Source organism: Propithecus coquereli, unplaced genomic scaffold, assembly GCF_000956105.1.
Source record: "Propithecus coquereli isolate 6110/MARCELLA unplaced genomic scaffold, Pcoq_1.0 Scaffold104, whole genome shotgun sequence".
In the NCBI taxonomy this organism is placed as follows: Eukaryota; Metazoa; Chordata; class Mammalia; order Primates; family Indriidae; genus Propithecus; species Propithecus coquereli.
The window spans coordinates 7,954,544-7,972,361 of NW_012134303.1; the positions used below are offsets into that span (position 1 = coordinate 7,954,544).

At 38.8% G+C, this 17,818-nt stretch overlaps 1 protein-coding gene across 2 annotated transcripts in view; it reads right to left on the bottom strand.

Moving 5' to 3' along the window:
* Positions 1–1,262: 1,262 nt before the first annotated feature.
* DCX (doublecortin) overlaps positions 1,263–17,818 on the bottom strand; it is a 99,271-nt gene continuing 82,715 nt past the window's right edge. Inside the window, exons 6-7 of one of the 2 annotated variants that reach the window (XM_012644710.1) lie at positions 13,730–13,824; positions 1,263–2,377 (exon numbers count right to left, since the gene is read on the bottom strand). In XM_012644710.1, the coding sequence (XP_012500164.1) occupies positions 2,321–2,377; positions 13,730–13,824 (152 nt within the window). In that variant the 3' untranslated portion in view covers positions 1,263–2,320. The remainder of the gene's footprint in view (positions 2,378–13,729; positions 13,825–17,818) is intronic. The other variant, XM_012644704.1, reaches the window with a different exon arrangement.

Here is a 17,818-nt window from a genome sequence, read left to right on the forward strand (position 1 = left end):
TCCATTTAGTATTCTCTAGTGGTACATATGCCACAATCAAGGAAATGCTCAGAGAGCTAATGTGGGGCCTTGACATGAGGAAATCCAGATTCTTCCTCTGGTCATACATTTTACCAGGCTTTGTTTCCTCATCTTTAAATGAAGGTATTGGACTAAATGAGATCTAGAGAGAGTTTATGGGTGGAGTCTTTGGGGGTCTCGTCTAAAGTTTAAAAACAGGTGTCTCACCAATCTCTAGTCCCACCCCCTAATCCCAAGTACCACCTTTTCCCTCTAAACTAAAAATTGTTCTGAGAGGCACTAAGAAAACCCTGAGCTTCCAGAAAGAAATAGGGGCCGAGTAAAATGGGCTTCTTAATAGTTTCGAATGGGTCTACAATTAAAGGAGGAGGGCAGAAAGAGATTCTCATGATTTGGGTTATTCGATGACCAATTTAACCAGAAACCAGTGCTACTATCATCTCACTTCTCCTGAACCAAAACTGTTTCTGGTAGCTGAGGACATCTTAAACTTATCTAGGGGCATCTGAGGTACCCCTTTCACCGTTGGGTTTCCCCCTACACAGTGCACATCAGCAATGCCCTCAAGTTGCCACCAATCCATGTCAGGGTGTCCTGTAGTATTTTCTAGTTATGAAGCAACTGCAAATGCATACACACACACGCGCGCACGCGCGTGCACACACACACACACAGAGCAAGCTCATTCCATTTAGAGTGGAGAAACAACTGCAAGTCATTCAGTAGCCAAACGGCAGGTTGGCTTTGAATGCTGCGCCTTTCAAAATATCTGAACAATTATAAGGAAATGAAGAAATCTTCATATCTGCTAAAAGCAAACACAGAATTGGCATGCATGGCTTTCGCTTAAATTTAGTTGTCTCTACCATTATGGGCTATGATTACAGACAAAAAGCCGTGTTATGAACCTGTACCTCAAAGACTGAGAACTATTTCAAATGATCAGTCCTTAGTAAAGAGAACTTTCAAATGTTAAAAACAAGTGAAAGGTTTCTGTGTCTTCAGTATGAAATATTAGGATTATAGATAAAAAAGAGTTGCTTAAAATATGCCATAACATTTCATTTAAAATATAATTAGAATGTCTGGTCCACATTGAAATTATTAATGCAAGTATAACTGTTAAAAAGCTATCAAAAACTGATTCTATTGAATTGGCCTCTGCTATTCATTTTGTTTTCTCCTGGAGGTTTCTGTTTGGCAGTGACAGCATGTTTTCTAAACTACATTAGTCTTCTGCATTTTTTTGGTAAATTTTCTGCATGTGTTTTTTAGACAAAAGAAAAATCACCAGTTTATAAAAAAGGAGCCTGAAGAGTTTGCTCCTGAATACAGACACGAGTTTTTATAAAAACGATATTGGTTTCTTGCTATAAAAAGCGACTGAAAGGTGTCAGACCTGAAAACAAATTCTCACAGTGTTTTCAGTGTTGGCTGTTTACAAGGCATTCAATAGAACAGAGATAGATGGATACCATACAGTTCATGTAACAACTTGGTATGTTAGAAAGCCTCCTAGAGGAATCAGGCATATAAGTCTCTTACTCCCAACTCTTATCAATTGCTTCTTGATTCCAAATTGCCCCAGTGGAGAGGTTGACCAGGAATCTGTGCTTTATAAACTCTACTGAAATGTCTGCTGTAATTACCAATTCTGCCTAGTCTCTTTTAGCTAGCCCTGCACCGGTGTCCTAAGCATCTGGTGTCACAATTACAAGTTGCTGGTGATTCTCCCCCTTGACAGCCAGAACTAGTGCTGGACAACAAACCAGGGCTCAATCAGGAGGGAAAAGCAAAGCTGGGGAGCTGCCTTGCTGTCCTCCTGGGATCCTCCAGCATCCTTGAGATCGGGAGACATGGGGCACTTGTGTTGGTCATTCTTGGATCTGCCAATGAGCTTTTTTCCCCACATAAACATTTTAAGTGCTATGTATGTAAACAGCACTCCACAGAAGAAAGACTAGAGCATATGAGCAAAGTGAGACGGGGCAAAAATAATGCAGGTGCCTAAGCTTTCCATAGAAAGGTCATGGACTAGCACATTTTGCATCCCTGGAAGGTTACCCCAAAGGATGGTTATCAATCTATCTCTCAGAATTGGTAACTGTGGATCAGTGGCCCAGAGGAGAAATCACAGGAAAATAAACCCAACATATTACAGTGTGTTTTTCAAAACAACAACAACAACAAAATAAAAATTTGAAAGCACCAATAGCCCTGTTGGACACTTGAGCAGAAGTACCCTACTGTAATGGTAAGCTTGGATTTGTACTCTGGACTCTGAACACTCTCTCCTCCTTCACATGGAATCGCCAAGTGAGTCTGAGTCATCCAAGGACAGAGGCAGGTACAGGTCCTGTGAGACGAGAAAGACAAAGTTAACTTTCCTTTTCTTGACATCTTGAGCTCTGGAATGGCTGTTTTAGTTTTTTTGAGTTAATATTTTCTCTAATTTTATTTTGAAATAATTATAGATTCACAGAAAGTTGAAAAAATGTACAGGGAAGTACCCTTGTACCAAGGTATCCTTCTCTCAATTTCCCCTAATGATAACATCTTGTAGTTTTACATGCAATCATTTGTGTGTGTGCATATGTGTGTGTAGTTATACAATTTTATCATGTGTATATTTGTGTGACCATCACCACGGTCAAGATACAGAACTGTGCCCCTCTCCACAGGGCCTCCTGTGCTACCCCTTTATAGCTACATCTACCCCTCCCATCCCTAAGCCCTGACAACCCATTATCTGGTTCCCGTCTCTATAATTTTGGCATTTAGATAATGTTATATGAATGAAATCATACAGTATATAACCTTTTGGGAGTGCCCTTTTTCATTCAGCATAATTCCCTGGAGATTCATTCAAGTAGTTGTATCAGTAGTTTGGTCCTTTGTATTGCTGAGTAGTATTCTATAGCATAGACGTACCACAGTTTGTTTAATCATTCGCTCGGTGAAACACATGTGAGATGATTCTAGTTTGGGGCTATTGCAAATAAAGCTGCTGTAAACATTCATGTACAAGTTTTTGTGTGATCAGATGTTTTCTTTTTTTTATTTCAGAATATTACAGGGGTACAAATGTTTAGGTTACATATATTGCCTTCACCCCACCAGAGTCAGAGCTACATGCATGCCCATCCCCCAGACAATGTTCACTGCACCCACTAGGTGTGAATACATGCATCCCCTCCCCCCCACCTGCCCAACACCTGATGAATGATATTACTATATGTGCACTTAAGTGTTGATCAGTTAATACCAATTTGATGGTGAGTACATGTGGTGTTTATTTTTCCATTCTTGTGATACTTCACTTAGGAGAATGGGCTCCAGCTCCATATGTTTTCATTTCTCTGAGATAGATACGCAAGAGTATAATTGCTGAGTCATATGGTAATTGCATGTTTAGTTTGGTAAGGACTGCCATATTGTTTTCTAGACCAGCTGTACCATTTACATCTCACCTCTCACCAGTAAAGTATTAGTGATTCAGTTTCTCCAAATCCTCACCAGTATTTGGGGTTTTCACCACTTTTTATTTTAGCCATTCTTGTGGATTTGTAGTGATATCTCACTGTGGTTTTGATTTGTATTTCCCCAATGGCTAATGATGTCAAACATCTTTTCATGTGCTTAGTCGACATCTGCATTTCCTCTTCAGTGAAATGTTTCTTCATATCTTTTGTTCATTTCCTAATTCGATTTTTTCTTACTGTTGACTTTAAGAGCTATTTTTATATTCTCTAAATAAGCCTTTAGTTAGATACGTGGGTTGCAAATATTCTCCCAGTATATAGCTTGTCTTTTCATACCTTTTGTGTGGTCTTTGGTTTGTGATGAGGTTCAATTCATCCAATTTATCAGTTTTTCATTTTTTTCTTTTATGGATCTGACTTTTATTGTCAAATATAAGAATTGTTTGTCTATAATCCATTTTTGAGTTCATTTTTGCATAATATATGAGGTTTAGGTTGAGGATCATTGATTTTTTTTTTTTTTTTTTTGGTCTATGGAAATCCAATTACTCCAGAACCATTTATTGAAGAGGCTATCTTTCCTCCATTGATTCACATTTGCACCTTTGTCAAAATAAGTTGTGGATACATACGTGGGTTCATTTCAGGCTCCCAGAGAAGTGCCAGGCCTGAACAAATGGTAACTGAAAAAAATGTACAACATCTACCTACTTCTAACCTATTTTCTGATGCTTCTGTTTCCCACCAGAAATTGGGATTACTGGCTCCAATACTGCCCCAAGTCTTGTCTCTGTCTTGAGAAGATGAGGGAGGTGATATGGCACTGATTTGTCCCATTGCTCCCAGAACTTTATTGGGAGATCTTTGTGATTCCTCTTGGACTTCATGCATGGCCATCTAAATCAGCAGTTTTCAAATCAATCTCTCTCTCTCTCTCCCTCTCTCGTCTTTTAAATCCTCTATTCAAATGAAATCTTGCATTGGAAGCCCAACACATGCAACGGATAAAAGTGTACTTGTTTTGGTTGAACCGGAGGAGGGGAAAGCAGAGTCTTACCCAGTTCTGTCCTTCTCCCCTTCCCCAGATGGAGCACAATTTGAAAACCACTGTTTTCATAATGTTATTAGTCAGATACCAAAGAGAACTGGAAAATATAGGATCAGTTCTGTGGCTATTTAAGAAACCCTCCCCCAACTTTGGTATAATGGAAACAACTTCGATAGAGGATTGTCCAAGAAAATGTGGAACACAGCATCTCCTTGAAGAAGAGGAAAAAGTAGAAATGAGAAAAAGGGAGAAGAACAGGAAGGAGAAGCACTTATTTATCTAACATTAAGAATGCCTTTTGCTGAGAAAGAAGGGGCAGGAACACTTTCAACCAGCTTAGTATGGAAAGAGGAGTAAAGCATATTCAGAAACCTGCTGTTTTAGTCCTGGCTAATTAGTACTACGATATTGAACAAGTCTTTGAGTCTTGGTTTCTTCATCAATAAAATGCAGCCTTTGGAATGGACAATCTGTAAAGTCTCTTCCAGCTCTGAGACTATAATTTGGGACTGTCAAAGGAATATTGAATGATTAAAAAACACAACAAAGGCAACTACAGCAAATAGACTCAGTTCTCACCAACCTACCATCCCTTCACTGTAAATCAGGGTTTGGCAAACTTTTTCTGTGAAAGGCCAGATAATAAATATTTTAGGCTCTTTTTGCTGATCACATACAGTTCTCTGTCAGTATTCTTCTTTGTTTGAGTTTTGTTTCTTTTACAATCCTTTAAAGATGTAAAAACCATTTTTTTTAAGTCAGGGGACAATCCACACAAAAATAACCAAGACACAGGCAGGATTTGGCATCCCTGTTCTAAACTACCAAAAAGAAGTTTCTTAGAAAACTGATAAACAGGTAGCAAGTACAATGCTAAGGTAGTAATAGAAGTGCAACAAATACTTGTAAAATTGAATTGAGGCAAAGTGGCATATGATGGAGTTGCATCTCTGAAGAGATTTAGTTCTCAAGTACTTGAGTAAAGTGAAAATTGAACGTAATCAAAGGTATCCTTCAGCTCTGGACTTCCACAAAGGTGCAGTAAGATCCTCTGAAAATCTGTTCCTACATAAATGCAGTTACCCTGGCAAAATTATCAAAATCAACTTTTCAGAACTCTGGAAATTAACCAAAAGCTTGCAAAAATCCAAGAAGTGTTTATGTTTATTCAAGAAAAATGGCTGAATCTTGTAAGAATACTACAAGTCCTGAAAGCCAACAGCCTCACAACTACAGTATCCGTGAAAAACAGCAACCTTGTAGCCACTGGAGAATGCAGTTGGTGGTTTGGAGTGACCCAAAATGCTCCATTCCCAGAGAATTGTCACCCTCTGACCTGTGAGGTAGCTCCCTAGAAACTCCCACTTACAGGGTCCTTCTTTATTCTACCTGACTCAGAGCACACTCACTGTGAACTGCCTTTTCAGGGGACATTAATCAGTTGCAATTGTTTAAAAATCACAGCTGCCTAAGGTAGGGATAAGAGTTGGGGCAAATGAAGCTGCTCAAAACCTTAAAAGGAAAAGCTGTAGAATTAGTTGTCTAGAGGGAGCTTTGAAAAGCTCTAACATACTCCTGGGAATTTTTAGGCCACGCACATGTTCAGGATTGGGTGTATTCTCAGAAAAGACCTAAAAAAGCCCCAATCTTTCTCCTCTGGCTGATCATGAGGTCCTACACAAGCATCATGTGAAAGCTAAGGTAGAGTTGTAAATTGCCTGGCAGAGCATTGAAATAATGTCTCAACACAGGAACAGAGCCCTCTCCAAAGGCTGGGAGACTTACTGGATCGAGGCATTTAAGGAAATCAAGCAAAATTACGCTTTCCGTATAACATTATCATTGTCAAAAATGAAGGAGAAATTAGGACATTCCCAGATAAACAAAGACACAGAATTCATTGCTAGCAGACCTATCCTACAAAAAATACTAAAGAAAATTTCGCACGGAGGAATAAAAGGACAATAGACAGTAATTCAAATCCACATAAAAAATAAAAAACACCAGTAAAGGTAAATGCATAAGTAAATATGAAAGACAGTAAAAATTTATTTTAGTAACTCCTTTCTTCTTTTTTAAAATAAATATTATTGTGTATATTTGAGGTTTACAACATGATAGCTATGGGATATATATATATAGATAGTAAAGTGGTTACTATAGTGTAGTAAATTAACATATCTATCATCTCACGTAGTTACTTTTTGGAACAAAAGCAGCGAAAATCTATTTAACAAAAGTCCCTAATACAATACAATTTTGTTAAGGTTAGTACTCATGTTATATTAGATCTCTAGACTTGTTCATCCTACATATCTGCTACTTTGTATCCTTTGGCCTACATCTCCCCATTTCTTCCCCCACACCCCAGTCCCTGATGACCACTGTTTTATTCTCCTTCTCTTTATGTTTGACCTTTATTATTTTTTTTTTTTAGATTCCACATATAAGTGAGATCATGATGCAATATTTTTCTTTCTGTGTCTGGCTTATTTCAAAAGACAACTGCATGAACTAATAATTATAAAAATGTGTTGATGGACTTACTACGTATAAAGCTGTAATTTGTATGTCAGTAAGAGCCCAAAGGAGGCGGGGAGGAACAGAGCTATACTACAGCAACATTTTTATATACAATTTGAATCAAGTTGGCATTAACCTAAAGTACATTGTATTAAAATGTTATTTGTAATCCTCAAGGCAACCTCTAGAAAAAAACTCAAAATAAAATTAGTAAAAAAAAAGGAATTAATGTATACTAGAAAATATATACTTAACACAAAAAAGGCAAGAATTGAGTAACAAAGGAACAAAAACATGACATAAGACATATAGAAAATAGCAAAATGGTAGATGTAATTCCTACTTTAGCAGTAATTACATTATATATAAGTAGATTAAGTGCTCAAATTAAAGGCAGAGATTGGCAGAATGGATTTTTAAAAAATATGATCCAGCTCTATGCTGTCTAAAAGAGAAAAATTTAGATTCAAAGACACAAATATGTTGCAAGTAAAATGATGGGAAAAGATTTACCATGCAATCAGTCACTAAAAGAGAGCTAGAATGACTGTAGTAATATTAGAAAAAAATAGACTTTAAGACAAGAATTGTTACTAGAGACAAAGAACGACATTTTATAATGATAAAAGTGTCAATATATCCAGAAAACATTATTATAAATAGATATATACACCTTAACAACAGAGTACCAAAATACATGAAGCAAAAACTGATGGAACTAAAAGGAGAAAGACAATTCAACTATGTTAGTTGAAGACATCAATACCCCACCTTCAATAATGGATAGAACTAGGCAGAATATCAACAAATAGAGGACTTGAACAACACCATAAGTAAATACATGTCTATGGAATACTGTACCCAACAACAGCAGAATACATGTTATTTTCTAGGGCCCATAAAACATTCTCCAGGATAGATCATATGCTAGGCCATAAAACAACTCTCAATCAATTTAAAAGGACTGAAGTCACACAAAGTATATTCTTTGAATACAGTGGACTTACATTAGAAAGCAATAATAGAAAGACATTTGGGATATTCACACATTTGTGAAAATTAAACAACACAGTGCTGACTAACCAATGAGTCAAAGATGAAATCACAAGAAAAATTACAAAATGCTTCAAGATAAAGGGAAATGAAACCACAATATACCAAAACTTGTGGGATGCAGCTAAAGCAGTTCTCAGAGGGAAATGTGTATAAAATGTTGCCAACATGGCAACCCATAGAAACAGAGTATATTAGTGGTTGCCAGCATTTGGTTGTAAGGGGAAGGGGCTGTGACTGCTAATGGGTATGGGGTTTCTTCTGATAGAGGTGAATATGTTCTAATATTAGATAGTGGTATATGTTGTACAAGTTTGTGATTACACTAAAAAGCACCAAACTATACACTTTAAAAGGGTGAGTTTTATAGTATGTGAATTATATCTCAATAATCTGTTATTTTTAAGAAGTACCTTTCAAAATCCCTTATATTGACAATTAAGCACTGTTGATGTGATTTCTGAGAATGCAACCATATACAGCAATATGCATGTATAGATGTATAATGTATATAGTAATATTTGGGATGTAAATATGTGTACAAATGTAAGAGAAAATTTTGTAGTTGTTTTGCTCTATTATATGTTGTGACTATTGATGAATTCCATTAAGTTAAACTTGCATATAATAAAACTCCACTGTACTAGGAAAAGCTAAGAATTCAGAGCCAGGAGACCTAGATCCCAGGCTTATCTTTGCCATTGAACTTCCCCCTTCAGGGCCTTTGCTTCTACATCTTAAAATTGATGAAGATGTGGGCCATAAGATGTTTAAAGTACTTTCTAGCTCTAAAATTCTATAAAATATAACTCCAATCATTGCATGTTTTTCGTTAGTTACACCAAAGTAATAGAAATGAGAGAGACACTGCCAAGTTAGTGAACTCCTGGGTATTTTTCAGGCAGTACACAAGGGCTTTTAATAATATGGGGGCCACTTTAAGTCCCACTACACTGAACTACTGGGCTTCGGCATTTTCACCCCTGCTCTTAGTTGTTGATGTAACAGACACTTCAGTGGAGTTGGTTGGTTGGTGGAAATAATTATCTGAGAAGACTGTTTCAGACTTTTATATTAGAAGAAGGGGAGATACACCTAAGAGGAGAATTGCAAGGAGACTCCATTTGCAACAGCTGTGACTCAGAATGAATAGGGTGAGAAGCAGGATAGGGGGAGAATTCATAGGACTAGGCCTAGTTATGAACTTTTGAACTTGTGTACTTCCAGCAGTTTATTTCATATTCAAAATGTATTTTTTGTATGGTTACAACAATGTTCGGAGAAAAGGAATTATCTCAACATTTTGTTTTTGTTGATTGATGTGTAGAAATACAGAAACACACATATTGCTTAACAATACAAATAATTTGCACCTGAAATTCATTTGCTTAGTCCCTTGGAGCCCTACAGAACAAAATGTTTGTAACAAATACAGCTGTGCTGGCGATACTGTTGTGTTAGAGAAAACAAAAAGTTGGTCTCTGGTCCAAGGAGCTTATAGTCCAAAGGAAGTCAAGAAGGAGTTTTGAGAAACCTGGCTTCTAGTTTGGGTTTGCTATTTCCTTAATGTGCCCTGCACTTTTATAATGGTCTGGCTTTGTTCTTGCTGATTTTTTTTTTTAAGCTGGAATGCCTGTTCTCTTCACCAGCCATCAGAAGCCCACCCAACCTTCAAGGCCCTACTTAAATGTCACCTCTGTGAAAAGCTTTCCCCAAGTCCCACGGCCCCCCTCCCCAGTCAAATGTCTTTCCCACCCTCCTTTGTGCTCAGTAGTCCTTTCATTAGCTCTTTATTATACTTCCCAAATCCACTTATATGAGACTTAGTTGCGTCTGTGATTTAAGGGTCCGGACCCTGCTTTATTTATCAAACTATCTCTCCAAGCACTTACTGGAGGACAAGAGAAGTCTAAAACGTAGAGGAAATGTATTATTTAAATAATATTAGTTATAATTTCAAATAATAATATGTCAAATATATTTTCTTTCAATCTCCAGACAATCCTGTGTGCAAAATGCCTCCAAATTTCTAGGCATGTTTATAATCACTCATCTGGAAAAAAAAATTTTAAATAAATGAGTTTTCCTATGTTGCTAGATTCTTTGAACGTCTTTAATACAATACTTTCTCCAAAGGGGATCCTCAATAAATTTTTGTTCAATCATACTGGGGCTGTCTTTAACCTTTGCTCCTCTTTTCTCTCATCTGTAAAATGGAAATGCACTCTGCCCTATCTCGTTCATAGGGATATCACATGAGTAAATGGGAAAATGGCTGTGCAATAGGATAAAGCAGTATGGAAATGCAAAATGTTCTCATTAACTATCCAAGGATTTACTTTGTGTCCATATTGTAGCACTTGAGTGTGCGGACTTTGGCTAACCCCATCGCAGCTGCATTAAAGAGGATTCTCCATGAGCTGCTTAAGAGGGAAAGCCAAGAGGCTGATTGCAGCTTAGGGCCCCCACCACAGCCATCAAAAGTTACCAAAGGGATACTGGGACTTCAAGTTTGTTTCCAATTGCGCAGGAGGAAAGTCATGGCCTCAGCCACCTGCTTCCTGTCTCCACTATGACTCACACCTTTCAGGTCCACTTGGATAGAAGTTCAGATGAGATCTACTCAGGCCCACTGCCCAGGGACTCCATAGTGTTAAGGCTCAGGTAGCTGTGTGAAAGAAGGAGCATGAAGCTGGGACCTGACACCCAGGAGGACCAAGCCAAGGTCATAAGACACTTTTTAGCTTATTCGGAAAAGCCAGTTCAATCTCCATTACTGGTGATGTAAGCATGAGGCTATTGGCTTCTGATAGGATGCCCTGAGAGGGATGCAACATCACTCCTATTGTATCTCGCCCCAAATACATAATCGGAGTCTAATCGCAAGGAAATGTCAGACAAACCCAAATTGAAGGGCATTCTACCAAATAACTGGCCTGTACTCTTTATTTCTATAATATATTGTACTGAAAGATAAAGTCTCAGGAACTTTTACATATTAAAGAAGACTAAAGGGACTTGATAACAATGCAATATGTGATCCTACATTGGATCTTGGACCAGGAAAATAATATTTTTGAGGCAATTGATAAAATTTGAATATGGACTGAATAGGATATAATATTGTGCCAGTGTTACATTTCCTGATTTTGATAATTGCACTATGGTTATGAAAGAAAATGTCTTTGTTTTTAGGAAATATACACCGAAGTATTTAGGGGAAAAGGGGGCATGATCTTTGCTCTTAATCTCAAATCATCTCGGAAAAAATAATCAAATGCACTCCGTGTGTGTGTGTGTGTGTGTGTGTGTGTGTGTGTGTGTGTGTAGAGAGAGAGAGAAAGAGAACACCAAAAAATAAAGTAAATGGGGCAAAATATAAACAACTGGTGAATCTGTGTAAAGAGATACAGAAGTTCTTTATATTCTTGCAACTCTTTTGTAAGTTCGAAATGATATAAAAATAAAAAGTTTTTTATTTTAAAAATAGTGAGAATTATACCAAAATCTAAATGTTTATTTAAAAGTTTGCTCTAGAAAATGATATGATTTATTACTTAATGTGTGTTTGCTTAACTATCTTAAAAAGGAGTGATTTTAAAAATATAATGATACAGTGAAAATTCCACAGTTAAGAAAACAGTGAAGCTCTGACAATGCTACCACCTGTGAGCTTGTTCTAGTCCTTCAATGATTAAAATAGTTTTTAGAATTGAGTCAAAAAACAAACAAGCCACAAGTGCTTGCAAGCCCAACCAGGAGAAACAGTTTAACAATGCCAACACTCATCTCAATGGCTTTATGGATGACGGTTCCTCAGCCTAAATGAACCAGACATGTCAGTTGAAAAGTTGAATGTCTTGAGTGTGCAACCAAATGCCTAACCTGCCTTCAGCACTTTGGGGAAGGTACTGATGGAAGGGGTTAGGATAGTTCACACTTCCCAGAAGGAAGATAAGGGCAGAAAGGCATAGGGCAAAGATATAGGAAGAAGCAGTGTAGCATATAGGAGGTGCTCTGAGGATAGTAGAAAAACAGAAGTAGGCTCCTCTTATCTTGAGTGCCCATATTAACAACCTTTGCTGCTCAGCAAAGAATAACTAAAATCCAACTGTAAAAGCAATTTTCATCCACCTTACAATCTCTGGGTAAGACTGGCTACGCAAACAGTTTTGTGAATCTTTCTTTGAGGAAACAAAACAGCTCAGCAGGACAACCAGAAGGTCCTGGTCAGAAGTTAAAGGGGTCATTAAAGGAATGCAACAGGGATTAGAAATGATGGGGCAGGCAATGGCCAGATTAGCCAGGAAATTAAAAGCCTGATGTAGAGAAAAGGAAATGAGAATGGATGTCAGGTAGTGGCATGCTGTTAAATTTAATAACCGACTTTCTGTGAGAAAAAAAAAAATCCACCTTGATTTATAGTATGTGCCAATTTCCATGGTGTAAACATTCCCACCATGGCCAAGTTCAAGTTACCAACATGATGTCACTGAACACAGAGTTGGAAAGCAATGTACACCATCAGCTAGAGTGAACTGGCTGTAGCGTACCGGTGGCAGTGACTTGCATACCAGCCCTATAGCTAGTTATGTTATTGTAGTAAGTAACTTAACCTTTCTGGGTCTCAAATTCCTCATCTGTAAAATGTCAGCCTCATAAGATTATTGAAAGAATCAAATGAAACTAATTTATCTCCATCTAAAATGTCTTCCAGCTCCAATCATCTATGGTTCTGTAATGGTGTTAGCCATACTGGTGGCTTCTTGCCTTTTTTCATCTCACATCAAGGCTTGTGAGCCTGGAGAAAGCAAGAGAATCAGAGAGGAAGCTGCTCCACAGTGTGGTGATCAGAGAAGAAACCACATCAACACTGCCTCAGCTATAAGAGGTTCAAGGCGGTGACCACTCTAGATTTTGTATACAGGAGAGATTTCTGGGTGGGAATCTGTTTAGATAGTGGGGCCAGAAAATTTATACACTTCTATTATTTTAATGATATATTTATTTGGAATAGCTGAAGGGGTATAAATGTTGCTGAAGGCCAATGCAACGTGTATGTGCCCTCTCTTTCTACACGGCACCAGAATCTGCCTGGTAATGAAGAGTACATGGTGAAACTGGGGTCTATTCATTTGTTGATGTCCAGTCAATCTGAAGGGAGTAACTCGGTACAACTTTTTTTTTGACTGCTATCTTTGTCATTTATATTGACTGGTGATTGGTGACATAGATTCCCCTCAACACCTCCTTTGCTATGTCTCTGAATCGGGGAGACAATTGCTTAACCTACCCCCAAGACACAGTTTGGTTTCCTCATTAGCTCAGAATAGGTACTTGGGACCTTTGTACTTCTTCCGAAAGGAAGAAGTACCAGAATGTAACTGGAAATAAATAAACCAGGGGTCAGAGGAATAAACAGAAATGACTAAAAGCTTGGTCCCTGCTGGGGTTCCCATAATTTCGAGCTAATGGAACCAGATGAAAAGGAATTCTGGCCTTAATGTGCTGTTGAAGTAGAATGGAAGAGAAAACCTTCACCCAGCCATTCAAGAAACTCTTGAGTGCAAAGGAGTTTAGTAAGGTATAAGAGACATAATACCTTGTGCTTCCGGAGGCTGCCAGGACTGGTAGGCGTAGAGATGGGAGACTGCTTAGACTTGGGGGTAGAGAGCTGGCTGCTGGAGGTTCCATTTGCTAGCCCAAGGCAAGAGAAAAGGAAGGGATAAAAATCAACAGCATAAAAAGGAGCAAGTTATCCTTCCCCTCCGAAGACACTAAGAACATTCAAACAAGGTACACAGACAACCAAGTGATTGGGTGAGTAGAATAAAGGTAAAAAGAAACACATTCCTCAAAAGGGCAAGAACTACAATCCTCAGTTAATTAGGTCCCTGCACAGTGCAAGGCAGTCATCCTCCCACCCTTTCCCCCCAGTGCTTTCCAATCACAGAGGTCTGTTTCTTTTCAAACCTTTCTCATATTCATTCCCAGGTTTGACCCTAACATCTCTGGGAGGTAGTCTGGGAAGGTATTATTTTGCTTTAATTTTATAGAGGAGAAAAGTGAGGCACAGAGAGGTTATGTGCCTTACTTTAAAGGGGAAGAAATCTGGGTGATTCGGGCCAGGGCATATCCCCTTTGGTGGCAGATGCTGGGGTAAGTGCAGGACATCCCCACTGTCAATCTCTCCCTGTCTTTTTTCCTACTCATCTCCCCTGCTTCCCTACCTCATCCTGGGTGATAAGAACCCGAGGAAAGAAAGAGAAAATGGGCTAGTCAGGTAGAAAAATGAAAGAGAAAGTGGAGGGGAAACAGTGAAATGTAAAGAAAGGCTCAAATAGCAAAGTGGGCAGAGGAGAGAATCAAAAAAGAGGGAAAGAGATCAGGAATGAAGGGGAGGGGAGACAAGAAAGATAGGATAAGACATTAGAAGAAAAGATTTAAGGAAGTTGAAACAGGGAGAAAAACAGAGACACAGAAAGGTGGTCTGAGTCAGGGCACACCCCCATTTGTCTCTAGTCAAGAAAATGCTGAAAATGAGATAGTTTTGTTTTTAGCATCTTTATATTCCATCAAGTTTTCAAATTGTTTATATTCCCTGGCTAATGAGCTTTTTAATGTCCAATGACGAAAAAAGAGATGTGGTGCATTGAAATGGAACAACTGAACAGCGTTCAAAGTAGATTCATGTTCAGATATCTCATGCTAAAATATTTTTTAAAAATCTTAAGACCTACATTGTTAAACAGAGATATTCTAAAATGTGCTTTAAAAACAAAGGCGAATATCCTAAGGATGTTTGGAGAGTGGGAGTGGAGGGGGGAGAGAGAGAGAGAGAGAAAGAGAGAATAAATAGAAAATTGAAAAAGTTAAGCAGAAAGATGGCCTGAGAGTGTTGCTGTTAGTCCCACAGGTAAAGCTTAAACTGCTGTTATCATGAATATTTCCTGAGGATATATTCCTTCTGCACCACTTATGGTAATGTTTCCCTAGGTTCTGGAGCCTGCGCATCCACTGTCGAGATGAAAGAGATATCAGTGTGGTGGTTGCTGAGTTCACCCAAGTGCTAGTGAGCTGAAAAATGGACACTTCAGCATTCACCGTCTGGCTCTAGCCATATATTCACTCATCTCTCACTCACGCATGGAGAGGCCTTCCTCCCTGTCATTCACTGGTTTAGCAGTGGCTATGGAGCACTACCTATGAGCCGGCAAAGTATTAGACATTGGGGTTTCAGAGCTGAGCAAATCATTTCCTCTGGGAAAGCAGGCGAGAATCCAGTAGAATAAGTGCTAAGACAGAGCCGTGCATAGGGTATTAATGGACCCCAGAGGACAGACTTTGAAATCAGGGGACTAGGAGGCAAACAAGAAGAGGCAACACCTGAGGAATGTGAAAGATGAATCTGGAATAGGTAAATCTATGGAGACAGAAAGTAAATTAATGATTGCCAGGGGGAGGAGTTGGGGAGAAGTGGAAAGTGTCTGCTAATGGGTACAGGGTTTCCTTTCGGGGAGACAAACATATTCTGGCATTAAATAGTGATGATCGTTGCCCAACTCTGTGGCTAAACTAAACTCACTGAATTGTACATTTTAAATTAATGAATTATATGTTATATGAATTGAATCTCAATAAAGCCCTTTAAGAAAAAGATGAATCAGAGCTAGTCAGGCAGAGAGGAGAGAAAGGGTATTTTAAGCATAGAATTGCACCAGCAGGGGCAAAGACAAGAAGGTGTGAAAGAACACAGTATGTTTACAGAAGTGTAAGTATCTCACAATGGCTCAAGCACAGGGTGTTTGCGGGGAGTTAAAGGAGATGAAGCTGCAGCCCCAAGGACCAAACTTTAGGGGCCTTTTGTGTGGTCTATTAAGAAGTTTGGGTTTGGTTTCAGAAGAAAAGTCATAGAAGGATTTTAAGCTGGAAGTGATACGATCAAATTTGCATTTTAAAACGATTACTTCAGCAGCTGAGGAAAGACTGGGGTGGGGTGGAGGGTGGATAGAAGCAAGGAGGTTGGTTAAAAGATACTGCATTAGTCCAAGTGAGGGGTGATAATGGCTTGAAATAAGGCAAGGGGTGGGGGGAGGCAGGGAATACACACAGTACGGCCAGGTAAGCTTAGAGCGTTATATTTATATACCATGTAAGCCACTCAAAGAAGAACATGACCTGTGCCAAACAGCACTGAGAATGTGAGAGCTAGACTTTGTCACGGCAGTAGGCTTACTGGTGAATAAAGAATGCACTTTAAGAAAGGCCAGAGTCTGTGGAGCCACAATGGGGCAAAGCAGTCAATTACTCTTTGAAGGAAATGAAGGAGTTAATAGTTGAAAGAGTTAATGGGCCACCTACAGTGCCTGAGGACTTTCCCAGCAGGACCTGTCCCCTAGCATTCCAGACAAGAAGCAATCTTGGAGACTTGTGTGAGCTGACACAATGGAAGTCTTCCAAAATAGCCCTGACCTCAGCCATGAGGTCTAACAGATGTGGGCATCCCCAAGTAAGTCTCCTCTAGCATTTTGTTTTACATGATTGCTGTATACTTCACAGATTGTAGTTTCCCAACATTTGTTAGCCATGCTATAGAGGAGTGGCTACTATACCCCCAGAATTAAAACTGTCTTTTTTTTAACCTACACACTTATCTAGCTGAGAATCAGCCTACTGGCCTTGCCAAAATGTGGAAAATTATTAACCACAAGCATCTCTGCATGTGAGTCAGTTTCTACCTACTGGCTACAGATCTGAATATGTAGGCTCTTCGTCAACTTCCAGTTCTTTTCTCAATATCCTCTGAAACTTTTTCACCCAATAAATTTAGGGGTAGTATATAAATACATATTCCACATATGCCTCTCTATATATGCTCCACATATGTGGATGCTTATATATGTGCCCCATTCCCCTCCTCCAGACAATCAATCTTATCTATCTGTAAAGAAAGGACTTTATTTTGTCACCAACATTCAATAAGCATCTTGGAAATCAGTTCTTAATAACTTAACTGCCATTCACTGCACTGTTGACAAAATGCAGATACTTTCCCAGACTTTTCCAGAGTTCCCTGATGAAATGAAATCCAAAGATGGACACAGAAACATGAGGAAATGTAGACATGCACAGGCAAACCTAGATTCAGTACAAGCTGAAGGAGCCCCTACATTTACAGACTAGATAAAAATGTATTCATATACACATTTTGTCTGTGGATTCTTTGGGAAAAAAAAATCTGGGAAGGTGCCATTTGATATGGATTCTGGAGCCAATTCACATAAATGTCAAGTAAAAGCAGCAGCAGGAAATAATGCAAATAGGGTCTGATGAACTGTGTGTGCTCAGATTGGTAAATCCATGTGGAAAGGCTGTCACCTTTCATTTGGAGAGTGGCTGGAAATGGCACTACTGTTTGATATCCTTCATTTTCCTTTATTCTTCTTGACTAAACCTCCTTAGCTCTTGTCTCTGAGCTTCCATTTCTCAGTGGCAAATTTAGGAATGCTTTGCGGGGAGGGTCTTCTCCCTCCGTGACTTATCTCTCTTGTTCATTTCCTTCCTCAGAACCACAGCCTTGCCTCACTGTTCTCACCTTTTAGGTATACACAGTCCAAACCCTCTCATTTCTTTCTTCTCTTTGTACAGTCCATATTTCCCTTTCCAACAAGGTGCATCAAAAACTTATCAA